This window comes from Malurus melanocephalus, unplaced genomic scaffold, assembly GCF_030028575.1.
Source record: "Malurus melanocephalus ecotype Western Australia unplaced genomic scaffold, MMel_1.1 scaffold_624, whole genome shotgun sequence".
NCBI classification, from domain to species: Eukaryota; Metazoa; Chordata; class Aves; order Passeriformes; family Maluridae; genus Malurus; species Malurus melanocephalus.
The window spans coordinates 300,916-318,993 of NW_026623856.1; the positions used below are offsets into that span (position 1 = coordinate 300,916).

At 34.2% G+C, this 18,078-nt stretch overlaps 1 protein-coding gene across 1 annotated transcript in view; it reads left to right on the forward strand.

The window, feature by feature from the left end:
• GPM6A (glycoprotein M6A) overlaps nt 1-18,078 on the forward strand; it is a 117,709-nt gene that overhangs the window by 81,345 nt on the left and 18,286 nt on the right. Inside the window, exon 3 of the mRNA XM_057383337.1 lies at nt 9,908-10,064. Coding sequence (XP_057239320.1) covers nt 9,908-10,064 — 157 coding nt within the window. The remainder of the gene's footprint in view (nt 1-9,907; nt 10,065-18,078) is intronic.

Below are 18,078 nucleotides of genomic sequence, written 5' to 3' on the forward strand. Positions count from 1 at the left end.
ATCTATATTTTTATTAGCATGCTGAATTTCAAATGTCATTCAGCATAAAAATCAATCCCTATCTCAGAGCTACTTATGTGGGTGGTAAGAGATAAAGGCTGTTTTAGCTGTGTCCACAAGTGTTTGTTCTGAATGCAAATAAAGCAACTCACAAGCCACCCTACATCTTTTATCTCTGTCAGCACAGCTCTGGCTGTGATTTAAAAGAAACATCAGACCCCTGTAGAGAAAGTAGGGTGTAATGAGGGCGTAAACAAAATATGAAACACTCTCTAGATGCCTAAAGTAAAAGCCAAAGTACCTAGATCCAACAATGCCGTATAGAAACTCCCATATCAATGTCCTCGAGGGCATGAAGAACACTGATTGTCCCTGCCTGGCCTCTCCTAGGGTCTCCCCTGACCCTTCCCATGGTCCAGAACCCCATTTCATTGAAGTCTGAGGGGCTCTGGTTGCCCCATGGGTAGCCCACATCCCACATGGTACCTTGAAGCTTGGGGAGAGATTAATTAAGAACCTAAATGCAGCACTTGGAAACAGCAAAGTTCCCCTGGAGCATTCAGCCAAAAGCAACAACCCCATGGAACAGAAGAGGTGATCTGAATGCTGGTCCTGCAGATTGGTCCCTCATTCCCTCTCCCTGGATTACACTCTGCATTCAAATAGCATATACCAGTTGCAGCTCATATCTGCTTTGGAAATATTGGTAAGCAGCAAATATTTATAATTTAAAAAATTATAAACAAGTTTTATGCCTGTCATTTAAGTTCTGTAAATCCCAGTCAGTTACATAAATTTTCTCAAATTCATYATTTTCTTTCCAAATTAAAATATGAAATGATCATGTTCAATAATTCCAAAGTTATAGAGGCAACCTAGAGAGATGCTGGATATGGTAGACAGAGTGCTCTTTTGCTTCCTTGTTTTGAGGGGGAAAACACAACCCAAAGTTCAGTCTATAGTAATGTGCTAAACTCAAAAATTTCTAAAAAAACAGCAATGGTTTTTTTTAAAGGATTTTGTCTCAAAGTACTGGATTATAGCCTGACTTTAATTTCTTCAGGGGACATAGGTTAAACAGATACTCTAAATACTTGAAAGCTGATATAAATCAAATGTATTCAAATTCATGAGAACACATGCTCTACAGACACATACTCCTTATGAAGAGAACATATCTTCAAAAATCACGTAAMTGAATGATAGACTCTTCTCTCTTTAGACACTCATTTTTAAATCCATGAACTTTTAATAAATTGGATGGCTGTAAAAACAATTGGAATTATCAATGAACTTTTCATTGGGACTTACCTCTAATTATATTGCTTCTGATTCTTTTTTCAGTAGTTTCATTCCATCTAGTTCCAGACTTTTTCACTACCAACATTATCACTGTTCTAAGGGTAGCTGTTTCTCCTCTACCCTCTCCTCCACCAAGTGAAGAAATGCCTGTTCAGGCGTTTGCAGAAGTCATAAGTTTTTGTTTGGAATGTGGAATCTTTCAGTGCATCAGTTATTTTGCTTCCTAGTGATTCAAAGGAAGCCTAAGAAAATAAACATCATGCTTTAAATTATCCTGAAAACTGCTTTTATAATGTTTAACTGCAAGAGGTGAATGGTTTATGTTGCCTGCTTTGTCAGTTTAACCGCTCCGTAGGCTTCGCTAAAACTAAGCAATCTGCTTGAGGTGGATGGGGTATCCAGTCATTCTCCTAATAACTTAATAAAATACAGTGAACTCTATCTGCAAAGTACCAGGTATAACTAGATTTGCTCACTTAATCGCTGATTTGGAGGAGATTACAAAATCAGCAGAAACAGACATATGATTATTAAACATGTATCATATGAGCTGGATTTCTATATTTTTCTGGTGTTTGGAACAAATTCCAAAAGCAGATTTTAGCAAATCAGCAGCACAAGTTCTGTTTTGTGTATTTCCCAACAACATCCTTTGCCAGTTCTTTCTTTTCAGTGCGCAGGGCCAGTTAGTGCCATCTGTCACATGTTTGTGATATATAGGCCACGGAACAAGAGAATCATGCTCTTAGAGTGGAAAATGAAGAAATCTCCCTGATAGAAACATTAAACCATTTTCCCACCTACCTACCAAAGCTAATTCCCATCGTTGTAATTTCATGTCCTTTAAAGGTATAAAACCAAATAACGAATTAAATGAAGTTGCGATTGGTAAATCTGTTGTCGCAGTGTTCTCTCTCTAGTGTCTATGACACTTCCATCTTCCTGGGGCAAAAACTTCCCTTCCTTTCAGAATGTGAGAGCCTCTGTTTCACATACTGCTGTGGCCAAGTTTGATGCTTGCTGATGACTTTGCTGTTAGTCAGGGTCAGTCAGACTTGTCTGTATTAGGATGGTATTGTTTAGTAATACGCATATGTATGTACAATTGTTCTCTTTTGAGAAAAACAAAAAAAAAGGTGTAGAATATTCTATATCTACCCTCTTAGTGGTAAAAAACAATGTTTTCTGAGGTGGATAAATAGATGTTTTTCTGATCTGCCATCCTTTTTTTTTTTGTTGACTTTGCAGCTATCACAAGTCAAATGTTGGTAGCACTAAAATATTGCTGTTATCATCAATATTTCTACACTCATATTAGTGAAATACTGAGAAAGATATTACAATGTGACCTATAGTAAAGAACAGCTAAAATGAAATGCAATATTTATTAACATTTACTTTAGACTGTGTGATGATTCTGTTTAAGGCATCTACTTAATACACAGTAATAGTAATCTGGTTTCCCTATACAGGTTTGGTCTCTTACAAAAGCTTGGAATTCTTTAAATTTGAACTTACATTATGTTTTAATCTCTGTTTGTATAATGGAAAGCAAAACATAAAAGGCTCTATATCAGAAAAAAAACAACTGCTAGTTTATGTGGGGCTGTGTCATAAGATATTTGGAAATAGCAATGACTGTGTAGAAGAATGAAGTTATCTCTGCAAGGAATATCTAACTTTGACCCATGTATCTTTTTTGGGTATTATAATTTGACAGGAACCACCAGAGAGAGCAAAATGTCATTGAGAATGCAGTTTACTTCAGGAGAAGTTTCTATTTAATTGGAATAACTTAGTCACATATAAATAGTAACACTGGACAAATACAGCATATTTAAAATTAGATGCAGAACATAGGATTTTAGATGGTATTATTGGCAGATGCATCAAATCTGGCAAAAAAATATCAGCACCTGAGAACATGACCTTTGCAAGATTGTACAGTGCTGAGAAGTCACATTTACTACCTACTCAGCTATATTATATAGTCCAGTCTTCTGTATTCTGTTAAAGGCAATATCAGTAAGAACCTATGCAAGTAAAATTTAGGATTTGAGGTGTACCTGCTAAGATCTAGTCTTCACATGAGAATACCAGCAGAATAATCTGGAAAATTAATAGCAGTGCATGAAAATACCAGCAGAGTGATCCTACATAAAGAATTTATTTTACTTCTTCTGTGCAGAAGCAGTCTCCTACTTTTAGGCAGACATTTGCATTATTTAGTATTAAGCAGCTATCTTTCCTGGCTGCCTGGAATCTTAGATTAGCTGTAATCACTGCATGTCTGTGATTTCCCTTTCAATAGACCTTTCTCAATAGGTGGTTCATCTCCAAAGGAAATATCTTTTTCTTTTTTAAATGCCTTTATTCCCTGTTAGTCTTAGTTCACTTTATAAACAGATAAAATGGAAAGCACATATTTCTATGTAATATCCATATAAGATAGAAAACTAAGTATTTCTTTATGTGCAATGTAAAACTAAGATAACTCCTGTGGAACAGGATATCTGAAAGGATAAAATTCTATATTATTATCCCAATCTGGACATACAGTAAAAAGTTGTCAGTCTTTCACTCTCAGTGTGTACTTTTTGCGTCTCCAAGTTTGTTGCTGTACTAATGAAACATTCATGGATCCTGTAATATGCTTTTGCCACATCTTTTTACACTTTATTGCTATGAAAGGTTGCCTGGAAACTGAGCATCCACAATGCACAACAACCATCATGTAATTCCACCAGTAGTCAGCACAGTACTCTGCACTAGTTCCACTGGGGGCTTTTGCCTTTTTCAGGCAAAGAAGGTCCCGATCTCTTCTGTAACTAGCATCTCTAAAAATGTTTCTGAGAAAGTAGTTTTAGACAAAACAAAATTAGATAATAAAAAAAAACCCCAAACAGTGTTGAGGAGAAGCCTTGTCCACTGGTCAGAGTCAAAATTCAGTGGTTTGGACTCAAAGATTTCATGACTACTAAAATTCTTATGCTGGATCCTTTCCTATTCTAAGAAAATCACAAGATTCATAGAGCAGGGGTGTGGTTTGTGCTTGTTTTGCTCTTACATTAGCTTGAGGATTCTGTAGGGCTTTTAGATGTGCTGCAAGAAATCTCCACTCAACAGTTCCATTCCTGGGAAGGAATAAACAAACTTTAAGAGGATGATGTTCTAGGGTTCTATTCTGCATGCCTGTAGAGAGTTGTACATTACAAATTAAAATCAATGGGTACTTATGTCACATCAACTTTGTTTCAGAGTAGAACAAGAAAATCTGGCCTTCTTAGAATGTGAATATAACTTGCATATTGTAATAAGATGATCTCTTCTTTATATAATCCTAACAATCTGGCTTTAGTTTTGAGCAAATGTTTTGGTATGATTACATACAAAATTTATTCCAGAAATACAAAATCAGACGTCTCTGTTTTCTTTCCACAGTATTTTGTTTCTGCTTTAATAAAAATTACATTTTGATCTTTTTTGGTCTTATCTTTTGTCTACTGTTAATCCTTCCTCTTCTTATAATTTCCTGAATTTTGGTTGAGCTTTCTGAACACCAGCTTTGTTTTCTTCCCACCTGAAATTTAGAAGTTAGATTCCTTATTAACCTAATGTAAAAAAAAAAATCCTTATGCTGACATTTTCTTAGTACTTTCATCTTTCCCTTCAAGGTGAGAATATTTCAGTTCTTTTACCTCATTTGTGCTGCTACTTGTGGGTTTTTGTCTTACTTTTCAGGCAGTAAATTAATAAATTCTTCTTTCTCCCTCTATGTTTTCCTTCACAAGTTTGTCTTTGCTTGTCTCCTCCTTTTCCTAATAATTTCTCTCTGTTTCATGGTACCAGCTATTGTCTTTGCTCAACCTGTTTGATTGAATAGTATCATGAACTGATACCAAGAAATTGTGCCCAGCTGGTTTGCAGRAGAACCTGAGCACATCTTTTTATAAGTTCCACGGGCTCTGTTTCTGCATAGCCTAAACTGACTTTTTATTTGTAACTATCCCCTTTTATCTTGTCTGTCTTCTAAAGACACATTGGCAAAACTGTTTCTGCAAGCTTGAGACAGCTTGCGGGGGCAGGCTGCTCTCTCAGTGTCTTAACACCCTCTTAAGATCAGTCCCTTAGGGGCAAGAGGTTCAGCATGGAGGCCAGCACTGCTGGTTTACACAGTAACAGAGTTTGTTGTGTATTTGAGATGTAAGCATCAACTGTTCAAAGTTCCCTGTAATTGAAAGAGGATAAAATTAACAAAAAAAAAACAAACAATCCCCCCAAACTGGCAAAGCTATTCTACCCCAATGCTAACACTCGCATGTATTTCTCATCCTTCTAAATTGTCTATGCCAGCTGAAAAAAAAACAAAAAAAAAAAGAAGCAGCTTTTAGTACGAATTGTGCTATGATAATCTTATTCACATTTGAGTACTTTGATTGCTTTGTTAATTTATTTTTCTTATTGTGTATAGGGTTTTTTTTTTAGTTTGGAAATAGATGTAATTGCCTGAAAATACTTACATTCAGAGAGTATAGGTACAGTTTGCTGGCAATCATGTTCTATTTAACATCTGTGATATCTTAATGTAATTATATAGAGTTATGGAAAAGTTATATTCTAAATTCAGGGAGAGAGATGTGAGACAAAATTATAAATTCAGGAAAAATAGTCCCACAGTAATATCCAGTACACTGGTGGGTAGTCCAATGAAAACCTTTGCAATATTAGACCTTTATCACTTGTTCAGGCTGAAGTGCACACATAATTTATTTGAATATAATGGTTTTCTGGGCAGCATGAGAATCACATGTCGCAGGGCAAACTAGTGTGAACTTTTAATTGACATTAATTACAACTAAATGTCTGCACTGCATTCCTGTATTAACCAAATTTTTTTTAGAAATATATCCTTAGCAAGTATATAGATAGTTCCAAAACAGTATTAACAMATTTTTCACAGAAGTCTGCTACACACAGACATTATCATTCAAGAAATTATCTTATTGCTTTCTAATTCATTTTAGTTTGTAATATTAAATTTGCSAAAATACAATGAAAATACATGGTAGGAAATCTGTAGCATTGATCCGACTCACTACAAATGTTTTTGTTCACCTCTGACTTCTCTGCTGGGATAGTTACTCGGTACTCATTTGCAACCTCTTCATTGAGAATACCTTCCATGAATACCTTCACCCAGAAGCAGAAAGTGTTTTCGCTAGAGATATTTTAATATTCTTCTTCTTGGATAGAATCCAGATTCAGATTAATGAATTAGGAAGTCTGGTTAATATGGAATAATTAATGATCCAGCAGCAAGAGAAAGAGATAAAAATTGAAAGATCATCTTGATTTAAATCACAGATTGAAAGCAGTAATATTTTTGGTTTTAACAATTCTGAACACAGTGTTGTGAGGAAAGACAGATCCAGAATCCATGGAGCATCTAGTAGATCAAGATGGTATGCAAAATATGGTTTAGATTATTTTATATTTTTAAAAGGAGCTTTTACTAATTTCAAGATGCTTTTCACAACTATTTTATGTTTAGATAAGCATTCAGCTTATTCTACTTAGGAGCCTAGGTTAACATGTGAAGATTGCACAATCAACATGATTTTTTAAAAAATTATGTTTATCTTCATAATCTTCATGGTGTGTCCTTCAGTAGAAATGTTACATGACCTTAATTATATCCTAATGTAATACTAACAAGACTCCTGCATTYTGTGGCTAGATATTCACTGTTTCTTTTTGTTCATCTTATTTGGAGTAGCTTTAGTCTTCACCTAATGGATATTTTTCCAGTCCTGTTGGAAGCAAAAAATCTACCTTTATTATATTGTCTCCATTCTTTGCTCCTTACCCACCTCTTTCCTTACACAAATGTAAGCCCTTCTTGTTCTTTTTCTTTGTCCTTACCCATCTTGCCCATTGACTCTTTACCCCTACTGCCATTCCCTTCTACCTCCCTGGTTTCTCTCATGCTCTGTCTGCAGCATTTGAGAATGTGCTGAAGCACAAATGGCAATCGCCCTGAGTTCATCTACAAAGAATCACATTTTATTTTAAAGAAAGGCAGTATCCATTTTATAAGGTCTATCTTTTATCTATTATAACTTAATGAGGGAATAAAAGTTTATGTTAACTGTGTTAGATTCTGCAGAATAACTTAATAACAGTGTCATCTTCAAAACTGTATAAAAAGTTACTGTTGTATTACATTTTCTTTAAATACTGCAGACACTAAATGTATCTGTACTGCAACACAATTCTATCTGGCTTTTAAAGAGGTAGTTGAGTGATTGTCTCACAATTTTTATCTTTTTACTGTTTGCTTTGTAGGAGATTCTTTTCCCCTGCAATAAGTCTGGCTATTTCATCCCATGTAATCAGATGAATTTTATCACCTCTCTGTAGCAAGTGGATGACAAAGAAATTGATTTCTATATTTGGCCATGTTTGGCTATATATATTTTTCCTTTTGTGAAAGAAAGGCTTAAATGAAAGTTATTCCTGCAAATACACATAAGGCAAAGGAAAAAGCAGAGATCTCTTAGTACACTTTTTGACAAGCAGCTCAGTGGGAGACTCAGCACAGATGGTTTAAAGGGCTGTTTTAAGGACTGAAATAGTCTCTGGATTTCTCAAAAGTCCTAATCTCTTTAGGGAAATGCTAGCTTGTAACTGAGCACACCGAGGTTTGAGAAGAGCTGCTGCTGGCAGAAATCCCAGACTTCAACCACTGGTGAAGGTCACAATTTTTTTAAGTATATAACATAGGCATTGACAGAGTTTTTATGGAACAGTCACAAAGTTACTGTCTATTTGGTTTTGTAACTTTTTAAATCATTAATGAAAAGTTGGGCTTGAAACACAGTTTAGATGTTAAAAAAGAAAAGTGTTACAATGGCTGAATTACTCTAAAATAAGCAAAATGGGATTTTTGCAGTGTAATCAGAATTATATATGTTAAAAAATTTCATCTGCATCATCTCATACTGTCTACAGTGTTACAATGTTTCATCCTTTTGAATAGTTCATTTATCTATTCCATACAGAATTCAATTTCTTTTTCACTTGAGTGTGAAAGAAAAAACAGTGTAAAGAAAAAGGCTGGAAGTGCTTTGGTATTAGAATGTTAGGGGAAAACATAAACTGTCTTATTTCCAGAAGCATTCATTTATAGTACTTCACTGAGTCCCAGTTAGGTCAGAAGTTTAATTGCATTTTTATTGCATTTTTCGGTGTAAACTTGAACCTGACTTTTAATCTTTTGAAAACCATTCAAGTTCAAAGATATTTTAATGAATTTTTGAGGTTTTTTTTAATGTATTGTGCATGTAAAATGTGTATTGCAAATTGTCTTTTGGGTGATGATGAAAAGTGTGCTCCTAACGAATGCTATCATTAAACTTTTTCTTTCATAACAATCATAATATTAATAATTATCTTTAGAAACATCCAGTGTGGGTAATGGCATGTCAAAATTCATCTGTCAGATCCTAATGGTTCTCAGCCTTATTTTTTTGGCTTATATTGTTATGAGGTGTTGTTGTCCTGATCTGGAGAATATGATTGGAATTGAATATGATCTTAAATCTGTATATTACCATTTTACCAAAAGGTGCACAACTCCTTCCCTGTCATGTCCAAAACCTGAAAATTTACTGTGGCTAGTTTTTTTGAGAAGTTTAAGTGGAGAACTTTGATATCTGCTGATCTAAGGCTATGGTTGCTAGGAATGTTTCCAAGGTTAGACAACAGAGCAGAGGTGCTATCAAAAATCTTTTCATAAACTCTGGTCATGAGAGAACATTTGGGAGCAGGGTCCCCTTGAGCCAATATTGAACTTCTAGGCAGTGCTGGGCAGAACAACTGCACAATCCAGGTAATCTTTTCTGTGGTGAATTGAGGCTTCAAGTGCTCTGCATGTCACACTGCAAGCCATCCTGGCATTGCTTCAGCAGTGTGTCTGTGAAATAGTGTTTTAAAGCCTCATTATAGAATAATTCTAGATGATCTAACCTCTTTACGTTGGAATAATGTTTCTAATTTGAAGTAAGTAATCTCTCTTGATGACTTTATTATTTTGTGTCAGACACTTTGTCCATTGGAGAATAAATAGGAGACTAAGTAAGAGAAGATAGTGCAGACTGACATTGCAGCTTGAGAAATAAGTGCATGTGAGGAAAGTTTTATCGAAGATTGTAACTAAATATATTCTGTAACCTAAGTGCTGGATGAAATGTGTCACTTGGCAGATGCATAGTATTTTTGTTTCCTTTTCCTTTTTTTCTTTTCCACTCCTTTTAGAGGGAAAAAAAATAAACGGAAAATTAACTGACTTAGATGAATGTGACAATTTTGCTGTCTTACCTAAGCACAACGATTTTTACATGTAATTAGAGTAAATGACCCTGTGTTTCTTATATCAATGCTATGTTATTTCAAAGTTCATTTCTGTCCTCAGCTTCAATTGTCATTATGGCTCATCAGCACTTAAACTGACTCCAGTTTAGAGGCTCTGACTATCTCACCCCGAAATTTCAGAGTCAGCTTTAAATATTTATGCAGATAATTAATTTTTGCTGTTCCTATACAGGATTGACATCTTCAAGTATGTGATATATGGTGTAGCAGCTGCATTCTTTGTATATGGCATTCTGCTGATGGTGGAGGGATTCTTTACAACTGGTGCCATCAAGGATCTCTATGGAGATTTCAAAATCACCACTTGCGGCAGATGTGTGAGTGCCTGGGTAAGTGGTTAACAAAGCTTTTGTACTTATGACAAATTCAACATGCTTTGTATATTTTTAGTACCTTGTGATGTTTATATTTTTGGTTTTGTGTTTCTTTAATATTTTGTGATACCTCAGTTCAGTGTTTAATAATTACAGCGAAGGAAAATAGGGTGTTACAAATGTTTTCTGTATTGGTTCAATGCTAAGTAATTCTCGCTACTCAGGAGCAATTGATTCCGCCAGCTGAATGAGAAAACTTATTACCTCAGCAACATAAACTGCTCTGGACAGTTTCAACAATAAAACTGTGGGGCCTCCAGCTCTACAGGGAAAGAAATATTTCTCTTGCTATTATTTTTAGTTATTTTAGTAATCTCGCCTGTTCCTCTTTGGATACCTGTCATCAGGTTCTGTTTTGTTTCTAAATGGCAAACAGCCTGTTATTTACTCCTGTGTTAATCTCTGATATGGAGAGACAATTCACTTATGACCCTGAAAAATCTAGATTCAAAAAATTCTGGTTTGTACTGGAATTTAAATTGAAGTTGGTCATACTAAAATTGATGACTCTTTCAACTGGGATTATTTTTACATTTCTGTTCAATAGCAGGTAAGTAACTTTTTTGGTATTAGACTCTTCTGCATCTAAGGTAAGAGGCCTGTGCACTTGAAAGCTGTTGGAGTTGGATATTTCAGCAAAAACAATCTGTATCAAAACTTTGTATTTTGTGAGGAAAAGTAAATGAGTAAATGCAGCCAAATAGTTCTGGGTGTTAATATAAGCGATAAGAACAAATATAAGCAATAGATTTACTTCCAGTCATACAAAGACTGTCAAAACTAGTATTTTGACATTTAAGGTTAAACTGAACACACATGCTCTGCATCTTGTAAATTGGGCAATGCAATAAGTATGTCATCTCTACATAGATGTAACCTGCTCCATAGTAATCCTGTGGTTTTTTTCTCTTTCTCTTTGATTCCTGTCATCATTATATGGTTTTGACACTTTGACTAAGTTTGCTTTAAAACTTTTAAATAAATGTATAAATAAAGACTAAGAACATTTTAAATAAAGAGCAGTAATTGCTCAGGCCAACACTGCTTTTATCTCCTGGAAAGAAATCTCTAATCTATATTCACTAAGGACCTGCTGCGCTACTTCAAATTCTGTAGAGAGTAGCAAAATTTTCAGAACATTATTTTTCTTCATAGCTCCCATGCATGCGTGTCTTCAGTATTGCAGTAGAGCAGTGTTGCATGCTCTCAGAGTTTTGATAGCTGTAATTCTATAATATGTGCCAAGAAGAAGTGAACAGTTAAACAGCTATTTTATGGTTAATATCACACAGTTATTATTAGTGATTCATTACATTAATTCCTTCAACATTTTACTTGACTCATCAATAATTTRCAATGTTTCTGTTTTACTTTGAGAAGCCCTGGGCTGATACACACCATGCAACTTAGGTTAAGGCTGTGTACTGTTTATGATCACAAAATTATCCATCAGTTATTTTGAATTAAATCTATTGTTGTTGTAATTCTTGAGGTCAGTGGAAGATTTTCTTCCTCCTATGAAAAAACCCTTGAACCTGCTGTTTGGCTGTTTGTCTTCTTTTGATGATACATCGGTAAGATTGCTATACAAATGTCTGGAGCTATTTTGGATAATTAATCTGGCTTTGGTATCTGTGCTCTAGAGAGTATATGTCAATTAAAACTTAATATCCTTTTTGATTAAGTTGATTTTTACTGTCTCATCCTTGAAATTCCTTGGTGGAAAATAACATGTTAGATTTCAAATATATATATTTTGGAGTTATAAAATATTTAAATACAGCAGTGATATGTTTAGAATTTGTTCAGTGCCTTAACAAATTCAATGATATAAGGAAATAAGGCCAAAGAACAACAAAAAGAAGACTGGAGAGGTAAATTAGACTGAAACAATGTTATGTGTCAAGGCCAGATTGTTCCATTGCTAAATAGTTGCTGTAATAAATTTTGYTTACAAAAATTTATTTCGCCAAAATAAATAATGCTATTGCAAGAGATTGGCAGATACTACAAGTTGCAGGAAAGCTTCCTTGCATACAATTTCTAGCTATTAATAATTGTAAATATTGAAACCTAAGCTATCAAAGGTTAAACAGCTCCTTTTAGCAATGCCTTAATACTAACAGAAATGTACACACAGGATATTTGTTGTTTTGAAAAATTAAAATTACAAAAATTACTCCACATCAAAAACACCTTTGTAAAAAAATCAATTATGACTATAATTTCACATCAAATTTATTGATGTCTTTCTAAATAGTAGTTTAGCATGTTAAAGTCTGAAAATGAAGTCCTTCAGGTTTACCATTGTCACCAGTTCTTTGTCATTAATATTTTGCATGAGCAAATTTGTTATGCCTGTGACTGAAGCTATTATGAAAATGGGCAAAAAAAAAATCAATGAAAATATTTCAAGAAGGAAAAGTTTATTTTCTGTATATTTTTCTGTATACAGAGCTATGAAATGTATCATCTTTTTCTCTTTCTTAAGAAATATTCTTGGAAAAGCAAGCTTTTAAGAACACCAGTAGCCTAATAGACATCTGAAGGAACTTTTCATGTGCCTTTGCTGACCTCCCTTCTTAGCTGTGAATAGCTCACTTTCTAGCTCTGCATGGGCTAAAGGGATTTTTTTTGCCTGAGGAAATGGAAAAAGAAGCAGCTCAACCTAACCTTTCCAGTGACTGTATAGGTGACTTACCAGCTGATATGAGCATTCAGAAGCTTAGCATTCCAAGTCATGTCAGTGCTGCCATGGCATAGAGCCTCTCACTTTTGAGAGAGGGCTTGTGAGGGTGAATTGGCAACACTTGCATACTTAATTTACTGTGAAAGGTAAAATGAAAGCAACAAAACAATACCAGTCACATTTGAGGAGGGATGGCTTTGTTTCTAGTSTTCATTTTTCCATGCCTGAACATGCTTTTTGAGTATTAAATAAATAGTCACATATAACTGTGCTGCAGCATGATTAGTGAAGAATAGGACACAGTTGGCCTGAAGCCAACTGTAATACTGTTTTCATGTTTGCAGTTTAATATCCTTTCTATTTATATTCAGCTGCCTTGGTCATGGAAAGCCTCATTTACACCTTGTTTTAGAATATCTGTTTGCAGATTCAATAGAAAAAAATGAACAAACAAACACAATGATGCTTTTTCCTTATTTTATGCTATGAAATGGGAAATCAGGTTTGAGGGGTTTTTTATTATTTAATCAGAAAACATTATATAAAGGCTTCATTGTGGCAGTTGTATTTCTATTTCTTTGTATCTTACTTTTCAAAAGAACCATGTTAAGGCTCTAGAGAAAGATGTTTTATATTCAAAATTTCACTAACATTGATCTTCTGTATCTTAAGTATTTAGGAATATTTTAATTTAATGACTGATAAGGATTTTTCTGCCTTTGAAAACAATTCTGGGTACCTGATTACCTATTTGCTATTTCACACATGCTTTTTGGGTGCCTAAACTAAAACATGAACTTCCCAAAATATTTCCAGATTTTATTTTGCATTAAAACCCTGGAAGCTGCACAAATGTGTTGAAATCCATCTCTGAACTCATCACTTCATCTTTTCCTTACCAGACCAGTTATTCTAGATCAGTGAAACTGTATCATATTGACATTTGATTCTTCCTGTAGCAGGAGGAAGAGTTCAGTGCAGGCTCAGCTGGCTTTCCCACCCAGAGCAGATGTATTATTTCTGAATGCTAGAAATGAAGCTCTCATTTCTGAAAATTAGATACGGTATCTGGATATTCTGTTGAAAAATATGCTGAGCTGACATACAGACAGGCCTTGCTTCTGAGTAAATTCTGTTCTGAGGAATATAGTATGCTTCATACCATCATACTTTTTACTTTGTGGAAAATAAAAGAAAATAATACGTTTATCTCTAAGACACCAGATATACTTATGGGTCTAAAATTCTTTAATCTAATCTTAACTAAAGAAAGTATCTAAAAACCACTTGTACCCATAAGTGGTGTATACTGTAAGTAGTTTCACAATGATATGGGAAATGGGAAAGGTGAGATCCATATAGTGCTGTGACAATTCTGACTGCTTAGTTGAAACACAGAGATATGAATTTTTTTTCCACAAATTACCCAGAAGCTAATGGAATAGTTAATTTCAGAGGGAATATATTATGACACAGATATATCCCACCTAATTAAGAATGTCAGTAAGATTGTCAAGAGCAAGACCTATGCTCTTTCATTAGTTAAAGGAGAGAAAGGGTTAGACAAACTTTATCAGATGAGCTGAATTTTTCTGCAAGTGACTGCCTTATTTTCTGCAAGGAGAATAACCTTCAAGTCTTCTAAGTTATAACTTTTATATTAAGCACTTCAATCAACTGTATACATTTAGTTGGATTTCTCCTGCCTGGACCCTTTAGTTGAAGTTTAGGTGATTAACATTTGCTATCTAAACACTGCTTGACTTAGTAGATAAAAGAAAAATATTAGCAATTCTATAGATTGTGGGAAGTCATTTTATCACTGGATGCTAGACAGGTGCTGGAATTACTTTAGAGGACTGCATTCCTTGCAATCTTCTGCTCTTGCTCTTGAAATAGGAAGAGCAAGCCTAGTAATAGTTCACAACTAAGAAGAATGGTTAAGAGAGTTATTTTTATGCCACTGGTCGCCTAACTACATTGTTAATATGGTTTCTTGAAAAGAAAGGAGAATGCAAGTAGGTTTGGGTTTTTTCAGAAATTATTTTGTTATAGATTTCTAGGTGCTGACTCTATTTTTGTCTGTCTTATTTCTGTAATCTGTCCAAGCCTTTTTTTGTTTTTCTTTGTTGTACAGTACCAGATTTCCTCACTCAGGGATGCTGCACTTATAAAATCATACTTTCATTTGATATTCTGTTTCTCACATAACTTGCTATTGTGTTGTACATGCAGCCCTTTTGTTAACTGCCGTGTTCATTGCTTCCTATAATAGAAGAGTGTGATGTGCCTTGCCAGTATCTCCTCAGCTCCTCCTGCTCTTGCTCCTCGCTGACAGAAACATTGTTGCTGGTGATAAACCAGACAAAACSTTTTTGCTTCATGTTGTGCTGTGCGTCTTACACGTCGATGACAGATTTTTTTCTTGGCATGTGAGCTCAGTCAATAAGCATTTTTGTTCATTAAACTGCTGTCATATATTTCCAAACTATACTTAACTTTGGGAGTGGTTGCACTTTCTCCATGGGATTTAACTTCCTATTATGGATCATCATCATCATCATCATCATCATCATCATCATCATCATCATCAAGATGATAGCTTTATTTCCCCTATCTTCAGATGATCCATCTCAGCTTTAACTTGAATGTTTCATCAGATGATGACAGTTTTTCCTGATCTGTGTTCTCACCTGGCTAACTCATTCACTTCATCTAGATATCATACTCTTTTTATAGTTATTTGAGCCTTTTCATATGGTAGAATTATAAAATTCATTATTTTTATGGTGAAACAAAACCCACAGAAACCGTGTATCATTGTTCTCTGTTCTTATGAAAAACCCTTGTTCTTCATATTAGCCACTATTTCTTTCGTGTTGATGTTTTATGAATTCATGCCTAGCTTTGTGAACATTTTTTGCATTGCTTGCACAGGAAGGAAGGAAACTTTTAAATTGAAAGGTCACAATAAAATCTTAAAAAACTGTGTTATTGAATTTGAATGCTTGGCAAGACAGAAAACAAGCAAGGAAGATCCCTACCCCTTCAGTTTCTCATCAGCTTCTCGAAGCCTATTAAGAATATATTAGGAAAGAACACATACTTGTATTTTTGACAGCCAAGGATAAACCTTGAGTGACCCATCTGTTTAGAGTTAAAAAATATTATTTCTGCTTTCTAGTTTAAACTTCATTGTCTTGTGTCCAAATACAAATCATGGAAACTTTCTGAAAAAAGGTTGCAATGCAACTTTTGGAAATGTGAAAGATGCAAACAATCTGTATTGTTCAGTCTTTTCCCAGCTGAGTGTTTTATCTATAGAAAACATGTCATTACTGATAACCTTTAGAGTATTGTTCAGGATTTTATAAATGTTATCAGCTATTTGGTAGCATAACCTGGAAAAATTACTACTAGGAGTAGCCTTAGATTGTCAGGGAAAAAATAATGGTGAAATTGATTGTTTTTAATTCTTTATGTCTTTGAAGTGAATAGTAATATGGCATTAACGTAGTCTGAAGAGCACATAAAAATGAGTATTTAATGAAGAAATCTACTCCATATTTTAAAAATACAGTTTTAAAACCAGATTAATTCTCTTTAATGACATTTAAATACAAAGCAAATAGCTTAGCTGTATTCCCAGGCAGCATCTCCTAGTGTTAGAAAAACACCACCAAAAAGAAAAACAAAAGGTGAAGGATAACTTTGAGAATGTGAAAACATGAGCATGTGCATTTTGAGAAAATTTCATTCTTATTTGAAGGATTGTAAAAAAATCACCTAGGAAATTCTGCTTTTGTTAAGCAGCAGTAAAGATCCAATGCTTTCTGTAGGGCTTCAGGAGCCTGTCAGACTACAGAAATTATAGTCTTGCCTGAAGGACATATRAAATAACTATTGATAACAACTTTAAGTCACATAATTCTACAAACCCATCAACATTCTAAAGAAAATTCAGAAATAAAAAATGAATTACAAAATTTGGTTTATAAAGAATTACCAAAGAGACAAATTGTATGATCTTTAGGTAAAACTTAGTCTTGCATTGATGCAAAGTCATCTTCCTCAAACTGGTATTTCATTGATTTGTTTGCTAAGCAATATTTCAAAAAGTGAATCAATTTGTTAGAGAGAGGTGACTGTGGAAATCTCTTCCTCTGCTGTTGCTAATAAATCAACAGCATAAATCAGAAAGTAACCCAGTATTTTATATGCATCTAAATGGTTTTCAAGCAATCAAAATAATGCAGGGAACATTTTAACCTTAAAATACACATTTAAAGGAAATTTTAGAAAAATGTATGTGCAGGTGAAAAACCAAAAGTAGTAAGGATAATTGCTCCTAATTTTTACAAAATCTGGTTTCCTTACATCTAAACTTACTGTAGAAGAAAAATGTTTAAAAAAACCCAAACAAAATTTCCATAAAATAGAATTCCAGTTTTCCAGGATTTAATAATTTTCTGGTAATATATGTTAACAATCAAAGGAAATTCACATTAGTTTGTATTTAGTATAYGAATGAATTGCAATTAGGCAAACCTGAGAATTCTGTACCTCTATGAAGAGAAATTTGGATCGATATTGGCTTTTTTTTTCCTCCTCCTGAAGCAGTTAACTTGAGTGCAAGCCAAGAAGAATCAACCACACGATAGTAATAGCATACCATGAAATCTATCCCCATTTCAACAAGACTCTTGGAGCTGTGCCTGGGAGTATAATATGTTAGAGAGAGAGAGAATGAACATGTTTTGTAGAGGCAATAATAAAACTCCAACAAGAGATTGTTAACAATGAAAGCGATATATAATAAACCAAGCAGAAGAGACTTTTCAAGCGCATATTTTCACTGGTTTACAGTGCATGTAGTGGCATTATCAGAACAACAGTATCTTCCAGCAGCATTGTCTATAAAATGAGACAAAAGTTTAAATACTTCTGCTTCATCTTTTATTTAGCTTCATGAATGGGGCATGAATTTGGAGATGCTACTTAGCACAGAAATGAGAATGTTAGAGACCATTTCCTTGTGAGATACTCAATAGTCCTTCTAAAATGTATTGATTTCTAAAGACATCTGTATAATTTTTTTTTAATTTCTGATTTATTTGCTTTCAAATAATAGCATTATTGGTTCTAGACAGCATTTTAAATTAAGCAGCAAAGGCTATATTAGTTTCTGCATTGCTCAAATGTTTTCCAGAACTCAACAAGTTTTGTGCTTGCTCTCTTTCATATTTGCATATGGGGAATTACACAAGTAAGATGCTGTTG